The sequence below is a fragment of the Rhinolophus hipposideros genome, assembly GCF_964194185.1.
Source record: "Rhinolophus hipposideros genome assembly, chromosome: 21".
NCBI lineage: Eukaryota > Metazoa > Chordata > Mammalia > Chiroptera > Rhinolophidae > Rhinolophus > Rhinolophus hipposideros.
The window spans coordinates 40,902,599-40,919,810 of NC_138067.1; the positions used below are offsets into that span (position 1 = coordinate 40,902,599).

General features: G+C 54.8%; 1 protein-coding gene across 1 annotated transcript; it reads left to right on the forward strand.

Moving 5' to 3' along the window:
• Nucleotides 1-3,751: 3,751 nt before the first annotated feature.
• BCL3 (BCL3 transcription coactivator) lies at nucleotides 3,752-12,914 on the forward strand. The gene is made up of 9 exons (XM_081032759.1): nucleotides 3,752-4,110; nucleotides 5,806-5,959; nucleotides 10,018-10,126; nucleotides 10,345-10,549; nucleotides 10,657-10,745; nucleotides 10,956-11,033; nucleotides 11,565-11,732; nucleotides 12,033-12,150; nucleotides 12,299-12,914. Exons 1-9 carry the CDS (start codon nucleotides 3,855-3,857, stop codon nucleotides 12,484-12,486), a joined length of 1,365 nt encoding a protein of 454 aa, XP_080888885.1. The 5' UTR covers nucleotides 3,752-3,854; the 3' UTR covers nucleotides 12,487-12,914.
• The last annotated feature ends 4,298 nt before the right edge of the window (nucleotides 12,915-17,212 follow it).

Consider the following 17,212-nt stretch of genomic DNA (forward strand, 5'->3'; position numbering starts at 1 on the left):
GGGACCATCTTGTCTGGGCAGAAAAGGGCGACAAAGAAGGCCTGGCCTGATGGGTCCAGGCAGGCAATGTGGAGACAAGAATGGATACCATTCATTTATTCATTCATTCTTTCATTCTGCACACCTGGTCTCACTTCATCTGCTCAGCAATCCTGTGAGGCAGGAGCTGTTAGGATTCCTAACTAGAGCACGTATAGTCACTATAAAGTGACAACAAAGGCACAGAGAGGGAACGCCACCTATCCAAAGTCACACAGATAACACATGGCAGAGCCAGGGCTCGAACCCATGTCTCTAAGCTCAGGATGTTGAAACCTAATTTCCTCAATGAAATAGGTCCTGCTATTGAAAGTTTGAGTTAATTGATAATAATAATTCTTATTCCTATGGCTATAAGAGGAGTAATAACAATAGGAGCTACATTGAATCGAGCACTTTCTATTCATCAGGGCCTCTAAGATGGAAGCATTATGTTCTTGACTGAATCTGTTTTATAGATAAGGATGTTTATAAATAGCCGGGGCTCCGTGAGGTATTCACTAAGCTAATAAAAGCAGGAGACAGGATTTGCACCCAGGCCTGAGTCAGAAGCAAAGCACGACAAGGCCCAGGAATTAAGCCAACGGGAACTTAGGGTTTGGACAGTCCTATCCTCTCTTCTTAGAAGAGGAAACTGAGGCTCCCAAGAGCAAAAAAGCTACCCCAGGCCCACAGCCTTCTAGCTGGGACTTCATTTCCTTCTTGGGAACTTGACCAGGTACAATCTTATCCCTTCCTTCCCCAGTGGAGTTTGGAGGAGGACGAGTGGGGATAAAGCAGTTGGAAGGAGAAGATCTAAACAGGTACAAAGGGCAGCCTGAATAGGGAAAGTGGTTAGACACCAAGCAGGACTTCCGGGCCTTCTCTGGAAAGTTTCTGGGACTCAGCCAGGGGCTGCCCCCGGCTGGCAGGGGGCCTCCAGAGTACAAGGCCCAGAGAGGGGAGACCCTAGTCCTCCCCGCCTGGGGTGCAGGGAGCTAGGGGGGAAAAGAGGGGGTAGTCATCCTGGTTCCATATCCTCCATTCCCGACACTGAGGGAGGTGGCTGTGGGAGCTGGGACTTTCCTGAGCAGCAGAAGATTCTGGGAAATTAGAGACAGCTACAGGGCGGGACTGACTCCAAGCCTCCCTTGTCTTCCCTCCCCTCAGTCCCAGCTGGTTCCCCAAGTACACCTCTCTTTCCTCTGCCCCCAAGGAGGCCCTCCTCCAACTGCTCCTCTTCCCTCACACCATGCCCGCCACCCTCAGATCTTCTCCCTTAAATCTCCTCCCTCAGAATTCACCTCCACCCTCAGACCCTCTCCAAATCTCCTCTTTCCTCAGACCCATCTCTTTCCCCCAACCTTTACCTCCTCCCTCAGAGCCACTGTGCTCACTTGGTCCTTTTCAGACTTCGTCAGACCATGTCCCCTCCTCCCCCCCTCTCTCAGACCCTCACCTCCCTCCTCAGACCCTTTCTCCTCCCTCAGACCATTTACTTCTCTCTCAGACCTGTCACGCTACTTCTTCAGATCCTCCTCCCTTAGACTCTCTTAACCCTCATCCATCCTCAGACTGGAAACCACCAGCACCATCTTCCTCAGCCCTTCCAAACCCCCTCTGGACCAAGCACAGATGTCCTCCTCCCCAGTCCCGTCTGGGCTGAGCCATTGCTCCACCTGCCACAGGGAGCTGGGGAATGGGAGGACCCTGCATGTCCTTCTAACCCTAACCTCCTTGGGTCTCCACCTTGAGGAGCCCCGCGCCTCTGAGGCTCAGTTTCCCTTTCTGTGGGAAACTAGTGGGGTTGTGCTCTACATCCCACCCCTCTCCTGTGTTTGACAATCCCTGGAGATAAGGGCTGGGTAAGTGGGGACAGCAGCACCCAGACTTTCCAAGCTCTCCCCTTGTTGGAGCCCCCACACACTGAGAAGCAGGGGTTGACGTCAGCCCCATTTGCCAGAAGAACTGAGGGTCAAAAGAGAGGACTTGTTTGAGAAGCAAGGGGTGGAGGTGGGATTTGAATTCAGGTCTTGCCCCTCCCCGACATTCCCCCATTACAGGGGGCTGAGGGATAGATCCAGAGAATGGGGAAAAGGGGAAGAAGTCAGGTCTCTCCCTGCCTACATCTGCTCCTCATATCCCGGGTTTAATGAGCCACTGGGGTGGGACCTGAGTCCCGGCCTGCGTCCCTGCAAAGTCCCTTCTCGGGGATCAGGCCCCACACCCACTTTCAGGGCTCTGGAGAGGCACTGGATAGGAGACAGAGACACAGAGATCGAGAAACAAAAAGAGATGCGGCGGGCTGCAGACTGGAGAGGGAGGCTTGTGATGAAGGGACAGAGCTGCAAAGACGGGGGGAGACGGACAGTGAGAACCGGGGCGACCCTGCGTGCCGCCTGGCCAGACTCGGGTTGCAGCCCCGACAGCCCCGCGCCCCAAGGTTCCCAAAGCCTCCCCCTTCGCCTTTTGTAACTCAGTGACCTGGACTCAACCTCAGCGATGGCCCCGCCCCAGGGAAATCCGGGAAAGCCCCGTACCGCTAGGGCCCCTCCCCGGGGCGGGGACAAGGGTGGCAGGGAGGGGACCGGGACGAGATCCGCCTCCGCCCCTCCCCCCTAGCTCCAGCCTGCCTGTGAGTCACGTCCCCCAACCCGCCCGGCCTGTTCCCCACCCATCGACCCCTCCCGGGACGGGAGGGGGAGGTGAGGGAGAAGGGGGAGCCAACTGCCCCCCCCCCATTGCCGGAGCTTTGGTCGCTTCGATTCTGGTCTGTGTCTGCGTCTCTTGTTATCTCTCTGTCTCTCTTTTCCTTGGTCTCTTATGATCTCTATGCCTCTGTCGCCGCGGCTCTTTCTTTCTCTGTTCCTTCAGGATTCCCGGTGCCCGGCTGCGTGGGCTGGGTCCAGGAACCTCGAGGAGAGAGACACATTCAGTGTTTCTCTGTGCACCCTCCACCGCACCCCACCCACCCCCAGCAAAGTTCAGACCCAAGGCCGGCGAGGCACATGGGGAGACAGAGATGGGGGCAGGGCAAGCTGAGGGAGAGTGCCTGGAGCCTGCGGAGGACAGTCCCGGCCCTGGGTGCGTCCTTTCGCTCCCACAAAGGAGGAAACGGCTCAGCGAGGGGAAGTGGGTGGTCAAGGTCACCCGGCGGGGAAGTGGGAGTAGGGACTCGAACCCGCGCCCTAGCGATCCCAGGGAATCATAGACACCCTCCCTGGGGGAGAGGCTGAGAGGCAGACAGCACTGGAGACACAAAGAGACGGTGAGAGACGCAGAGACAAGAGAGACAGAGATACAGACAGATGTGGAGACGAGAGAGAGAGACAGAGACAGAGAGACTCAGAGAGACATCTATCCGGACCCGACAGCTAGAGAGTCAAGAGTTACAGAGGCTGAGAGAGAAAGATAGAGACATATAGCCAGAAGGACAAAAACACAGAGGCTGAAAAAGGCCCATAGCCGCAGGGGTGGGGACCCCCCCGCCCCCGACCCCGCCCCCCTCCCATCCCTAGCCGAGGCCTGGCCGCAGCGGGCGCCGCGGGGCCGGGAGGGGCTGGCAGGAGGCGCGGTGCGGGCGGGGCGCGCGGCAGGGTGCTCCGCGGGGCGCGGCGAGTGGGCTGTCGGGGTCCAGGAAACCCCTAGGGCCGACGGGTGGCTCCGGGGGGGGGCGGGGGCGGGGAGGCGGGCGGTCGGCACCGCCCCGGCGGACAAAAGTCCCTTCAGTTCAGCCGGCGGCAGGGGAAGTCCCGGCTCGCGGCGCAACCTCCCTCGGTGCAGCCGAGCCGAGCCGCGCTCCGGCCGCCCGCTCGGCCGCCGTCCCCGGCGGCCCCATGCCCCGATGCCCCACGGGGGCCATGGACGAGGGGCCCGTGGACCTGCGCACCCGGCCCAAGACCGCTCGACCCCCCGGCGCCGCGCTGCCGCTCCGCAAGCGCCCCCTGCGGGCGCCCTCCCCAGAGCCCGCCGTCCCCCGCGGCGCTACGGGCCCCTTTGTCACCCCAGATCCCCTACACTGCGGCTCCGACACAACGGCGGTTCCCGCGCACCCCCACGGCCTGGCCCGGCCAGAGGCGGTCTACTACCAGGGTGAGTGGCTCCCTCCGGTCATGGTCGGGTTGGGGGCCTGCCAGGGGCATAGGGTCACCAGAGCCAGGGGGCAGAGCTCAGATACAAATACAGGGGGTTGGGGTGCTGAGGGACAGAAACCAAGTTCCCAAGGACACAGATGTGGTGCTCCTGGGAGCCAGGAGTGGGCAGAGCCTGAGGCAGAGCTCTATGAGCATCAGGGAGCAATGCCTTGGGACACAGAATGGGGTTCCTAGGAAACTGGGTGTCAGGGAGCTCTGGGGGACAGAGCCCAGAGTCCGAATGCCACAGATATGGGAACCCAGGGGACAGTGCCCAGTAGTAAAGATTTAGAGTCTCGGAATCAAGAGGGCAGAGTCTGAAGTCCCAGGAACACAGAATTATAAGCTCTTAGGAACCCAGATATCTAGGGTTATGAGGAATCAGTGCACAGGCCCAAGAAACTGGGGTACTAGGCATCCAGATGAAGTCAGGGGAACAGACTGGGTTCTAAGGAGACAGATTTTAGGGCTCCTAGGATGTCAGATCTCAGGAGCAAAGACATCAGGGGACTTTGGGAATTAGGAGAACAGAGTTGGAGTTCTGAGCACCCCAATGCCTGGTACCTCAGGGATCCAAGGAAACAGACCCAGATACTGGGGGTCTTAAGGAGCCAGCTGGACAGGGACCCAGGGTTCTAAGCACCCAGTTATATGTATTTACCAGGGATCTTCGGGGGTCACAAGATCATGGGGTCTTAGGGAGCTCGAGAACTGAGGATTCTAAGAATGGGGGCAAGACTGGGGAGAGCTCAGACTCAAGTGTTTAGGGTCAGGATGAGGGATTCAGGGGTCCCTGGGCAGAAGGCCTCAGGGCCCCAAGGCCTGGTATTGGAGATATGGGACCAGGAAACTTGAAGGGTTCAGGAATAGGGGCCCCCAAGGATCAGGAGATGACAGAGAAGGCCAAGCACCATTCTCTCCTTCTTGTCTCTATCCCTGACCTCAAGGAAGGGGCATTCCCCTGCCACAGCTATGCCCACCTCACCATCCCTGCGTGGCCCCCAAAGCGGCAGAGCCCATGCCTAGTGCCTCCAGACCTTTGCCCCGTTTCTGCACCTTCCACCCCATCACGCTGTGCATCGGGAGGCATGTCACTGCCTCTCCACTTTCCCATTCCCTGGGTGAGAATCCAGGCCTCGGTTTCCCTCATCTAATTGCTGGGTAGATAGGGCTTTGAGTGCCGCAGTGGTCCAACAGTGTGATCCGAACGTGCTTCAGGTACCACCGCCTCTCACCTTCTGACCCACTCCTCTCCCCAAACACTTCAGACATTCACCTCACACTCCATAGCCAGTGTTTCATCATCCTTACTCCCTAATCCACAAATTCACTCAGCTAACAGGCCCGGGGGTCCTCCTGCTGGGTGGTGATGGCCTTCAGCCCTTAAGGGACTCTTTTGCCTAGCAGGAGACAGGGGTCAGACACTTGAAAAGATAAGTGACAATGAGTGTGACCAGGGGGCACAGACTGGAGGATAAGTTGTGAGAGCGCAGAGGAGGGACATGGAAAGGGAGTTTGTCTTGAGCCTTGAGGACCAGCATCAGATGGAAAGGGGACCTAGGATAAAGGGCAGGTGACACTGCAGAAGCAAAGGTCTGGAGGTGGGGAATCAGTTGAGGGTCTGTGGCCTCACCCATGTCCTTTCTCTGCGCAGGACCTTTACTGCCCTTGTACCCCACCCCAACCATGGGCTCCCCCTTTCCTCTGCTGAGCCTGCCTCCACCCCTGTACCCCATGGTGTGCTCGATGGAACACCCCCTGTCAGCCGACATCGCCATGGCCACCCGTGCGGATGAGGACGGAGACACGTGAGTAATACTCCCCCATTAATGGGGAGTGGGAGTGGAGATAGGGAGGCCAGCCCTCCACCCTCCACATTACAGGGGCTCTCAGCTTGGCCTTTCCTGTTAACTCGACCCTCGTTGAGCAAGGCCCATTCCTTCTCCAAGCCTCAGTTTCCTTTTCTGAAAAATGGGCACCCTGAGAGCACTTACCTCCTAGCACTATTTTTGGAGCAGAAGGGTTCAAATTTTTTCTCACAACCCAAAATTGATTGATTTACTACATGAATTATACCTGTTGAGCTCCTGGTACTGAGCCTGGTAGACTGTAAGTGCTCAATAGGTATTACTTTAGATTACTAATACATGCATAAACTTGAAATAAAAATTGCACCGAACAAAACAATCCTCACCCTCACCATGTGGGATGTACTTTAGTGTTTTCTATTCTAGTGTATTCTATTCCAGTATATTCTATTCTCGTGCATTTCGTTGTCATAACCCACTAGATTAATTTGACAATCCCTTAAATTGGTTTCACAAATCCCATAGTTTTATCACCTGAAGATTGAAAAATATATTCTTAAAGCTGCTGAGAAATCCTGCATGGGAGGATTTAGCCCTTTGCCTGGCACAAAGTAAGCACTTGGCACACTTCACCATCTTGCTTTATTATTCTATCAACCTAAGTATGAATCTCAGCTGGCTGCTTTCTCACCCCTCTCCACCTCAGTTTCCCCCTGTCAACATAAGAACCATAAGTGTGCAAGAGTCTCTGTGAGGCAGACATGAGATGACTTCTATAAAGCACTTCTCTGAGAATTGGTTTGGGGATTAGAAACCACAAGTAGGGATAGGATGAACAGGCCTATTTCTGCAGGGAAGAAAGGGGGCTCCACTACAGGCCCACTGGGTGACTTCACATCCATGAGCCTCAGTTTCCCTATCTGGAAATCTCCACTCACAACAGCACCTATTACAATGAGGATTCAGTGCAGTAGTGTACAAATATATAGTGCCTGGCACAGGGTGGGGCACACAGTAGGTGCTCAATACCTGGGAGTGGATGTTGTTGGAACAGATCTCCAGGGGTGGTTGTGGGCCAACCTGTGAGCCCAAGCAGGAGAAAGTGTCTGAGATATATAAAGGGCTCGATAAAGCTAGTTTCCTGCCCTCTGGCTACCTCTGGGGTCACCTGTGAAATAGATTTAATGTGTATGTGCTCCCAGGGGTGAGTTGTTTGTAGCCTGTGAAAGCAGGGTGCAGAAGGAGACCTAGCACACCAATCTTTAGCCACGAGCCCCACCCGCCCTCCCCCGCTCCCCCCATCTCCTCCCTCTCCCCAAAAGCAAACACTTCTGCCTCAGCTGCCTGTCGGGGGAAATCCCTTCCCGCAGAACTTGACCGCAGCCCAGCTGCTCTGCCTCCCCCACGTCAGCACCCGTCACTCACTCGCAGCCTCCCACTCCCGGCGCTCCCTCTAACCTTAACCCCTTCCGCTCGGGCCGAGGCTTTACCGGAATGGGCAGCTGGCACAGCCTGGGGGCGGGGGAGGGGGACACGCTAAGTCTGGGTCCCCAACGCTGCAAAGCTTGGTTGGGAGTCTAGGGACTCAAGGGAGCAAGGAATCTCAGGTCATCTGGACTCCCAAGAGGTCAGGCAGTGGCAAGCTGGAAATCTGGGTCTCCAAGAGGGGGTGGGGGGAGAGTCGAGTACCAGAGAGCAGACATGGGGGTGCTGATCTCTGAGGGGTACGAAACAGGGTGCTGGGCAGCTTGGGGACCTAGAACTGAGAGGGACGGGAAAGTCCTTATCCGCAAAGAGGGTCCTGAGAGACCTTGGAGGTGGATGCCGGGATATGGGAGACAGGCAGCCAGCTGGAGTCTGAGCCCTGCAGGGTGGAGTTCCAGAGGGGCCCCCAGGCTGGAGGACTTGGGGTCCTTCCCACCAGGGAAGCGAGGTCTCTTTGGGTTGGGCTCCACCTCCGCCCCACTGGATGATGGAAGTTGGGGTGCCGGGTAGATCCCTGGCGAGACAGGCTTCCCTCCCCCGGGAGCAGGAAGCGGAGCCCCGCCCAGCAGACCTGTTACTGGAAGTCCGAGGGCAGGGCCGCCCCTCCCGTCCCCACTTCCTCCAGCCCCGCCCCACCCCCTGCGGCCCGCGCGTTTATGGGAACTCAGGCCTGGATGGTTTCTCTGAAATCATTCTCTCCTCTGCCCTCACTTAACCTCGCGGTCCCAGAGAGAGAGACCCGGGCCGGGTGTCCCGGGAAATGTGGGGAGGGAAGGGAGCCCTTCTCAGAGGGCCCAGGTCTGGCCTCTCTCCCAACATTTTCTTTTTAAATTGGACCTTCAGGGATCAGGATCGAGGTTCAGCGTTTCACCTGCATAATCTCTTCCTGGGAGTTGGGCTCCATTTCACAGAAGGGAAAAACCGGCTCAGAAAGGCCACATGACTTTTCCCTAGACACTCAGCTAGTGAGGACCACAACCCAGTGGGGCCTCCTTAGGCCCCACCGCCACCCCCACGCCCTCGGGGCTGCAGGATTTCTCCATCCCAAGCACCAAGGGAGCTGGTTTAAAATGTGGGTCCACGATGCCTCAGTTGGGAAGTTCTGGTCCGTTTGCAGGCAGTGATGGGTGAGAAAGCAGTTCTCCAGTAAATGGACTTGAAGGAAATGTTATGAGGCCTGTGTACGTGCAGTCAGCCTTGGGCCCTCAGTGCTAATGCGCCCCCACCCAGAGTGAACGGGCTTGCGTTAGCTCATGCACAGTCATCCCAGATTGCCCTCAGCTGGAAATGGTTGTTCCAGGTTGGGGGCCCTGGGAAGCAGGCAGGAAGTTAAGGACTGGGCAAAGGGAGAAGTTGAGCTGCTGTGTAATTTCAACAGGGCCTCAGGGGATGTGGCAGCTGGAGTGGCCTCCCGAGTTGAGGCCAGAAGGCTGGGCCCTCTATGCCAGCCACTGATGTCACTGGATACCAGCTGCCCCCCACACTCCATGACCTAGGCAAGCAGCTCTTTTCAGTGGAGGGTAATTCTCACAGAATGCGTAGCGCTGACAACCTTCTCAGAAACTGGGGGAGTGGAGCCTTCAGTCCGAAAGGGGGCATCTGGGTTGCACAGCCCAACCTCCAAAACAGTGACCCTCATCCCAGCTTGTCCTACCTCCCTTTTGGGCAAAACTTCCTCCAGGTAGATACTTTTGGTCTGGAGGCTGAGTGTGACATACAGTCACAGCTGACGGACACCTTGATGGCATCTAGTTCATCCTCACTCAGCTCACAGATGAGGAAACTGGCCCACAGCGGGGTGGGAACATGGTCACCAGCTTCAAGGATGTCCAAGCATCACTAAGGTGGATTCATCTATTCAGCGCCTTTTTATAATAGAGCACCTACTCAGCACCAGGTGCCGTTCTAGGCACTGGGCAATAATGGAAGCAGACAAAACACCCTGCCCTGGTGGAGATGACATTCTAATCAGGGAGACTCAGACAGGAAACAAGTAAAGAGTACATGTCAGGTGATGATGTGGAGGAAAATTAAGCAGGGTAAGGGGGAGGAGGAGCGAGCAGCTGCTGTACCATTTCAGCATAAGCCCTGCAGATATCTGGGGGAAGACTGTTCAAGCAGAGGGCACAGCCCATGCAAAGGCCCTAGGAGGCAAGCATTCTTAGTATGTTTGAGGATCCGCACAGAGGCCAGTGGCCAGATCAGAGTGAAGAGAGTTGACGGAGATGAGGTCGAAGGGATTGCAGAGGGGGAGACAAGATCACATAGGGCCCGTGGACCATGATGAGCACGTGGCCTTTACTCTGATGATTCTGAGGGGAGCATGACCCGACTTAGGATCTAATAGGGTCCCTCTGGCTGCTATGCAGGGAACAGTCAGGCAGTAGTGGAAGTAGGGAGGCCAGTGAGAAGACAGTCCAGGAGGAGGGTGATGGTGGCTGAATCAGGATGGAAGGAGTGGGGGTGGGAAGAAGTGGATTCTGGAGATACTTCCGAAGTATCCAGCACATATTGGAATTAGTGCTGCTAAGAGGTGAGCAGCCCCTAACGCCTCTGACACGACCCCCCCCCAGGCCACTCCACATTGCTGTGGTGCAGGGCAATCTGCCAGCTGTACATCGGTTGGTTAACCTCTTCCAGCACGGAGGCCGGGAGCTGGACATCTACAACAACCTCCGGCAGGTGAGGCTGGGGACCTGGACTCCTGGGTCTGAGGGAGGAGGGGACTGGGGGCTCAAACTTCTGGGCCCTCCCGGAGGAGAGGAAAGGCTCTTGAATCTGAGGGAGGAGATGCTCCAGATTTCTGATTCCTGAGTAAGACTGCAGCTGGGAGTCAGGATTTGGGGAAATTCTGAGGAGGCAAGGCGGGGTCCGGGTCCTTCACCGGCTCTGTTCCCCAGACACCACTACACCTGGCTGTGATCACGACTTTGCCGTCGGTAGTGCGGCTCTTGGTGATGGCGGGTGCCAGCCCCATGGCACTGGACCGCCATGGCCAGACAGCAGCCCACCTAGCGTGTGAGCACCGCAGCCCAACCTGCCTGCGGGCCCTGCTGGACAGCGCGGCCCCCGGCACCGTGGACCTGGAGGCTCGCAATTACGACGGTGAGCATCCACCATGGCGCGGGGTGGGGCTGTCTGGCAGGACCTGGCGTCCTTCTGGGGCAACAAAGCCCCAGGCCCAGGTTTAACTGAGCCTCCTTCTCCTTCAGGACTCACTGCCCTGCACGTGGCCGTGAACACCGAGTGCCACGAAGCGGTATTGCTGTTGCTGGAGCGGGGCGCAGACATCGATTCGGTGGTGAGCCAGGGCGCGCAGGCCGGGGGTGGGGCCAAGAGGGGCGGAGTCCAAAGAGGCGGGACTGGCGTGAGAGCGCCCGCTTGGGTGGGTGGAGCTCCAGGTCCCTGGCCGGACTGTGACGCTGGACCAAGCGGCTGCGGGTCGCATTGCGGGCCGCCAGCTGTTTGGGCAGAGCTTGGAGAGACTTAAAGATCTTCCCTCCCGCCGCAGGACATTAAAAGCGGCCGCTCCCCACTCATCCACGCCGTGGAAAACAACAGCCTGAGCATGGTGCAACTGCTGCTGCAGGTGAGTACGGCCCTGCCCTTGGCCTCTCGGCCACCCTTTCCTCAGGCACCAACTGGCCATCGTCCTCGTCCTTCCAGCTCTGACCCTTCCTTCTAGTCCTGGTTCTGGCAACCCTATGACTTCACCACCCAGGCTGCGAACTTGTCCTAGTCCACTCCCCATTCCTCCCGCCACCCCAAACGGCCCAGGCCCAGTCCAGCGAGAGGTTTGCTGACTCTGCCTTCTAGCTTTGACCTGTCCCCGCGCTGTCCATCCGCCCAGATTCGACCCTGGACCCTTCCCTTCTCTGACTCCGTCCCTACTTCGGCCCGAGTCCAGCCCTGGTTGATTCAGTACCGCCTGCCGGATCCCGCGCTGACCTGCCCTGGGTTCTAGCATCCACCCTTCCCACATCCCACCCGCGATCTGGTCCTGTCTTAGGTTCTGACCCCATCCCGGCCCCGCCCCGCCCTCTGGCCCCGCCCCATCCCAGACCACGCCTAGGCCCCCACCATCGGTGGTGGTCCTGACCCGCCCCTTCGGACCCCGCAGCACGGCGCCAACGTGAACGCGCAGATGTACTCGGGCAGCTCAGCTCTGCACTCAGCCTCAGGCCGCGGGCTCCTCCAGCTGGTGCGCATGCTGGTTCGCAGCGGCGCGGACAGCGGCCTCAAGAACTGTCACAACGACACGCCACTCATGGTGGCACGCAGCCGACGGGTGAGTGCACACGCATGTAAGGGGGGGAGGCTGGGGAAGGTCTATTCTCCAGCGCCTGTCCGTGGGTGTGTGTGTGTGTTTGTGTGTGTGTGTCTGTGCCAGTGCGTGGAGGGGAGCAGGGGAGCCTGTGAGTGCATGCGTATGAGGTCTAGACAGGAGGAGAGACTGAGGCACAAAGAAAGGGAGTGACATGCCCACCTTCACATACTGAGAAAGAGGTCATGTTCACTGACAGACCACATGAGCAAGGAGAGATGGACAGGGGGAGTGGCTTGGTGGTGACCCCCCATTTTCTCATAGGTCATTGATATCTTGAGGGGGAAGGCCACACGGCCTGCTCCAGCATCACAACCAGAGCCCTCCCCTGACAGGAGTGCCACCACCTCCCCTGAAAGCAGCAGCCGCCTCAGCTCCAATGGTGAGAAACCAGCTCCCAACCTCCAGCCTCCACTTCCCTTAGAAGTATCCAGGCCCCCTCAGAACCCAGGAGTTGGGGCCCATAGTCCCCTTCTCTTTGGATCTGGTGTCTCCCTTTCCTCACCCCTCTCTCTCTCCTCTTTCCACAGGTCTTCTGTCTGCATCACCATCCTCTTCGCCCTCCCAGTCTCCCCCCAAGGACCCTCCTGGATTCCCCATGGCCCCCCCCAGTTTCTTCCTTCCTCCCTCATCTCCACCTGCCTTCCTGCCCTTTGCCGGGGTTCTCCGAGCCCCTGGTCGGCCGGTGCCCTCCTCCCCAGCTCCAGGAGGCAGCTGAGAGAGATGGGGGGGCAGATCTCAGACTAATGAGGAGGGACCTCCCTGCCCTATGGGGTCAATCCTCCTGGAAACTGTGAAGACCTCACTCTGCCCCCCCCCCCCCAGTCTTCGGAACCAAGATTTGCACAGAGGCACATCCATCATAAGCCCCCTCTTCTAACCATAGCTATTCCCCCATCTCGTCCCTGGCCCAGGACTCTTACCCCTCTTATTCTCAGGCATCAGTCTCCTACCTGAAATTTCATCCAAATGTTCATTTCCTTGTCCTCTTCCACAACTGTTGGAACTGGGGAACAGCCACTCTCCTCTGCCCTCCACCCAGATCCATGAGGAGAGAGAGATGGGCTGTAGTTAGGCACTGAAAATAATGTAAATTATTAGGTATTTTGGTTAGATTTCTTTTGTAATAAACTATTTTTGTACCATATCCCTGGCTTGGCGGAGCCTCTTTCATGAGGAGGTATGGAGAAAGTGTGTGTGTGTGCACACCTGTACGCCATATTCAGCTCACTCCATGAGTGACCTTGTGAGTCTCAGACATGTGTGGTGACTCTGTGACTTCCAGTGTGTTTGAATGTTCTGTTATTACGTCACTGTGCCATTATTTCTGGGGATGGTGTTGTGTGTGACATCTTTCTAGAGGACCCTGTTAGATTCCATAGTGACTCTGGGTGTATGCATGTGTATGTGTGTGTGTGTGTGTATGTGTGTGTGTTTCCAAGGAGTACCACAATTGACTTGTGTGACTCCGGTTTCCTTTGGGTCTCTGTGTGTGTGGCATTTGTGTGTTCTTGACATTAAGACCAGAGGTCATCGTGTGATTTCTGTTCTATGTGACTGCCTCTCATGCTGTGTCACATTTCACTCCATGGTTCCAGGCCCCCCAACGTACAATACCTGTGTCTTGACTCTGTAGACACAGCTCTGTGTATCAGTCAGATTTGCATGCATTTCCTGTTACCACTGTAACAAAGCACCACAAATCCAGTGCCTTAAAACAACATAAATGTATTCTCTTACAGTTCTGGTGGTCAGAAGTCCAAAATCAGTCTCACTGGGCTAAAGTCAAGGTGTCAGCAGGGCTGGTTCCTTCTGGAAGCTCTAGGGTATAATGTGTTCCTCTGCATTTTTCAGCTTCTAGAGGCTGCCTATGTTTTGTGCCTCATGGCCCCTTCCTCATATCACTCCAACCTCTTGCTTCCATCTGCACATCTACTCTGTTCTCCTGCCTCCCTGTTCGGAGGACCCTGTGATTACACAGGGCCCACCCAGGTGTTCCAGGATAATCTCCGCATCTCAAGATCCTTAACTTCATCACATCTGTAAAGTCCCTTTTGCCCCGTAAAGTGACATCACAGATTCGGGGGATGAGGCTATCACTGGGAGCCTTATTCAGGCTTCAATCAGAGAATCAACATCACTAGGAGGTCAGTACATGGATAAGAGATTTGTTACAGGATTGACCTTCAGGAAGGGAAGATGGATGTGCAGTGGGGAGAGCAAGGAAAAGCTGGAACCTACAAAGAAGGACTGGAACCCAGGTCAGTCCTCACTGCCCCGAGCCTTGAAGAAAGTGTCCTTTGGGAGAAGATGACAGCCTTGGTCCCGTTGTATTGGTCTTCATGAGGAACCATGTGTTTGTATGTTTCTGAGTGATGGTATTTGAGGGACAGCGAGTATTTATTTGCTTTGTTTAGACTGGGGGCCTTCCTGGGCCCCTGGGTCTTTGTAGGTCTTGATGATTATAAACATTTCTGCTGCCATGACTCCATCACGTGTTGTATCTGTGGGGCTAACTGCCTTAATGTCTTACTGAGGGGCACTGTCCGGTTCCATGCATGGCTGGGTGTGTATTACACACACACATCCATGCAACACCCACGTCCAGATCAGCTCTGACTGGGTATCCTGTATTCACCTGGCCCTCCTGACTTAGGTGGCCATGCGTCCTTGTGTGTATTTGTGACCATGTGCCTGTGTTTCTGATCTTGCCTCTGGGCTACCCAGCTCCCTAGAGCTGCCTGACTCGGAAGGTATACTGGTTTCCTGTGGCTACTGTAACAAATGACCATGAACTTAAAACACAAATTTATTCTCTCGCAGTTCTGGAGGCCGTGAGTCCAAAATCAAGGTGCACGCAGGGCCATACACCCTCCAAAGGTTCTAGGCGGAAGATCCTTCTTTGTCTCTCCCTGCTTCTGGGGGCTCCAGCTGTTCCTGTGCTTGTGGCCGCATCACCGTAACCTCTGCCTTCATCTTCACATGGCCTTCTCCTCTGTGTGTGTAGCTTCTTGTCTGTTTCTTGTAAGGTCAGTTGTCCTTGGATTTAGGACCCACTTGAGTAATTCCAGATAACCCCATCTCGAGATCCTTACCTTAATTACATCTGCAAAGATGCCTTTTCCAAATAAGGTCACATTCACAGGTTCTGGGGACATATCTTTGTTGGGGGCCACCATTCAACCCACTACAGAAGGTGACTGTTGGGCCCTGCAAGCAGCTGTGCATGAGAACTTCCTATGTGGTAATCCCTTACAAGTGTAAGGTCACGTGCAATGACTGGCTCTCCAGCAGACCCTGAGCTCTGGGAGGACGGTGCAGGGCCTTCTTTGTTGCCGCTGCCGCCCTGCCCACAGCAGCCAGCACACTGCCTGGCATGAAGCAAGACCCTTGAGAAGTGATGGTAGAATAATTGAGCCTTGATCACTCCCCACTATATTATAGTGTCTGTGATGCTTTGTGGCTGCATCTGGTCCCGTCACATAGTGTGATCAATTTGAGGATATGAACAGAAGAAACACAAATGTTAGCAGCCATTGACTGACCATGATAGTGCCCATATTCCGAATGAAAAAACTGAGGCTCGGGGAGAGCGAATTGGCTGTGCAAGCCCAGGTCTGCTACCTCCAAAATCCATGCTCATAATCACTGGGCCCTCTTGCCTCAGAGGAAGGTTGTGTCTATTTTCAGTGCACGTGAAGGTGCAAGCATGTGCACACCTGTGTGCTACCGGAAAGGGTGTAAATAACAGGTGGGTGTGTCATTGAGAGCACAGACCCTGCAATCAGAACTGAGTTTGAATCCTGCCCTTCTCTTTCCTAGCTGTGCGACTTTGATCAAGTGACTTCACAGCCCTGAGCCTCAGTTTCCTCATCTGTAAAAATGAAGCACAATAATAGCGTCTACCTTAGAGGGTTGTTGTAAAGATTAAACGTGAATGAATTCTGTACAGGGCTTATAACAGGACGTGGTGCTCAGAAAGAACACCAAAATATATAGTGATTTAAAAAGAACACAAAAATATAGTGATTTAAATGAGATGGAAGTCTCTTTTTCTCTCATGTAAAGGCCTAATTAACACCCAGGCCAAAAATAGTAGCTTGAGAAGGTCAAAGACCCAGGCTCCTTCTACCTTGTTGCTCTGCTGCCTTCACCTCACACTTCTGCTATGTGGAGCAATATGGATGTTCCAGCTCCCACCATCACATCCACATGCCAACCTTTGGGAAGAAGGAAAAAGAAAGTCAAGCATATTCCCCATTTAAGGCTACAACCCAGAAGGCATATACATCACATTCTATTGGCTAGAATTTAGTCATGTGGCCACAGGGAGGCTGGGAAATGTAGTTTTATCTGGACAGCATGTACCCAGATAAAATTCTGTTACAAAAGGAAGAGGGGAGAATAGTTACTGAGGGACAACAGTGTATCTGTCACACCAAGGTTCTGCCAAATGGCTACATGACCCTTGGGCAATTTGACTTCATTGCCCTGAGCCTCAGTGTCCTCATCTGTAAAATGGTTTTAATATCCAACTCTCAGTGTTGATGGGTTGATGATGATTTAATGAGAGTGTAAGAACCAAGTGTTTAGCACAGGGTCTTTGCATTATCATCCTAGAGTATGTGTTAGGAGTCTCCTTGTACCTGTGGGTCCAGGCTGTGGGTGATGTGCCTCTTTGTGTGTGAGAAACTAGCTCTGGGTTCAACAGCTGAACCCAACACTGACCTTGGTAAGTTACTTCTCTAAAACAAAGAATCTGGCTTCTCCACAAGTGGAAATCCCCTCTCAGCCTCCTGACATTGGGACTGGGTGCATGTCCTTCCACGCCCATCCCCCTTTCCCTGGAGAAAGGCAGACTCCAAGGATGGGGGAGAAGACCTATATATAGAGTCTTCAGCCCCTCAGCTCTCACAGAATTAAGTACCCATCCCTTAACTGGTGCCACCAAGACTGTTCTCATCTGTGATAGTCCTACCTTTCTAAAGCCAGAAGTCATACTTTCAATGCATTTCTCAGGTTGCAAAGTTTCACTTGTTATCAGCACCCTGGGTAAACCCAGACAGTCAGAGAAGGCCTCTGCCAGGTGCATATATGAAATCTGCCAAATCGTAAATGTGGCACTGTTCCAAAAAAACCAGTTTAGTTTAGAGCATGGAAACTAAACAATACATCTGCTGGTTACGTGTGTTTGCAAACCCTCATGTAAGACACAGCTCCATTTTACAGAAAGGGAAACTAAGGCCCAGAAAGGGAATAGACTGGGTACATCTATGAGTCTGGGATTCTATGATCCACCTTAACCAAGTGATAGAATTCATCGCCAATAATGGGACCAACAACATCGTGTATCTTCTGATACGAACTGAGAAGTATACACTGTGTTTCCCCAAAAATAAGACCTAGCCAGACCATCAGCTCTAATGCTGATATAAGACCGGGTC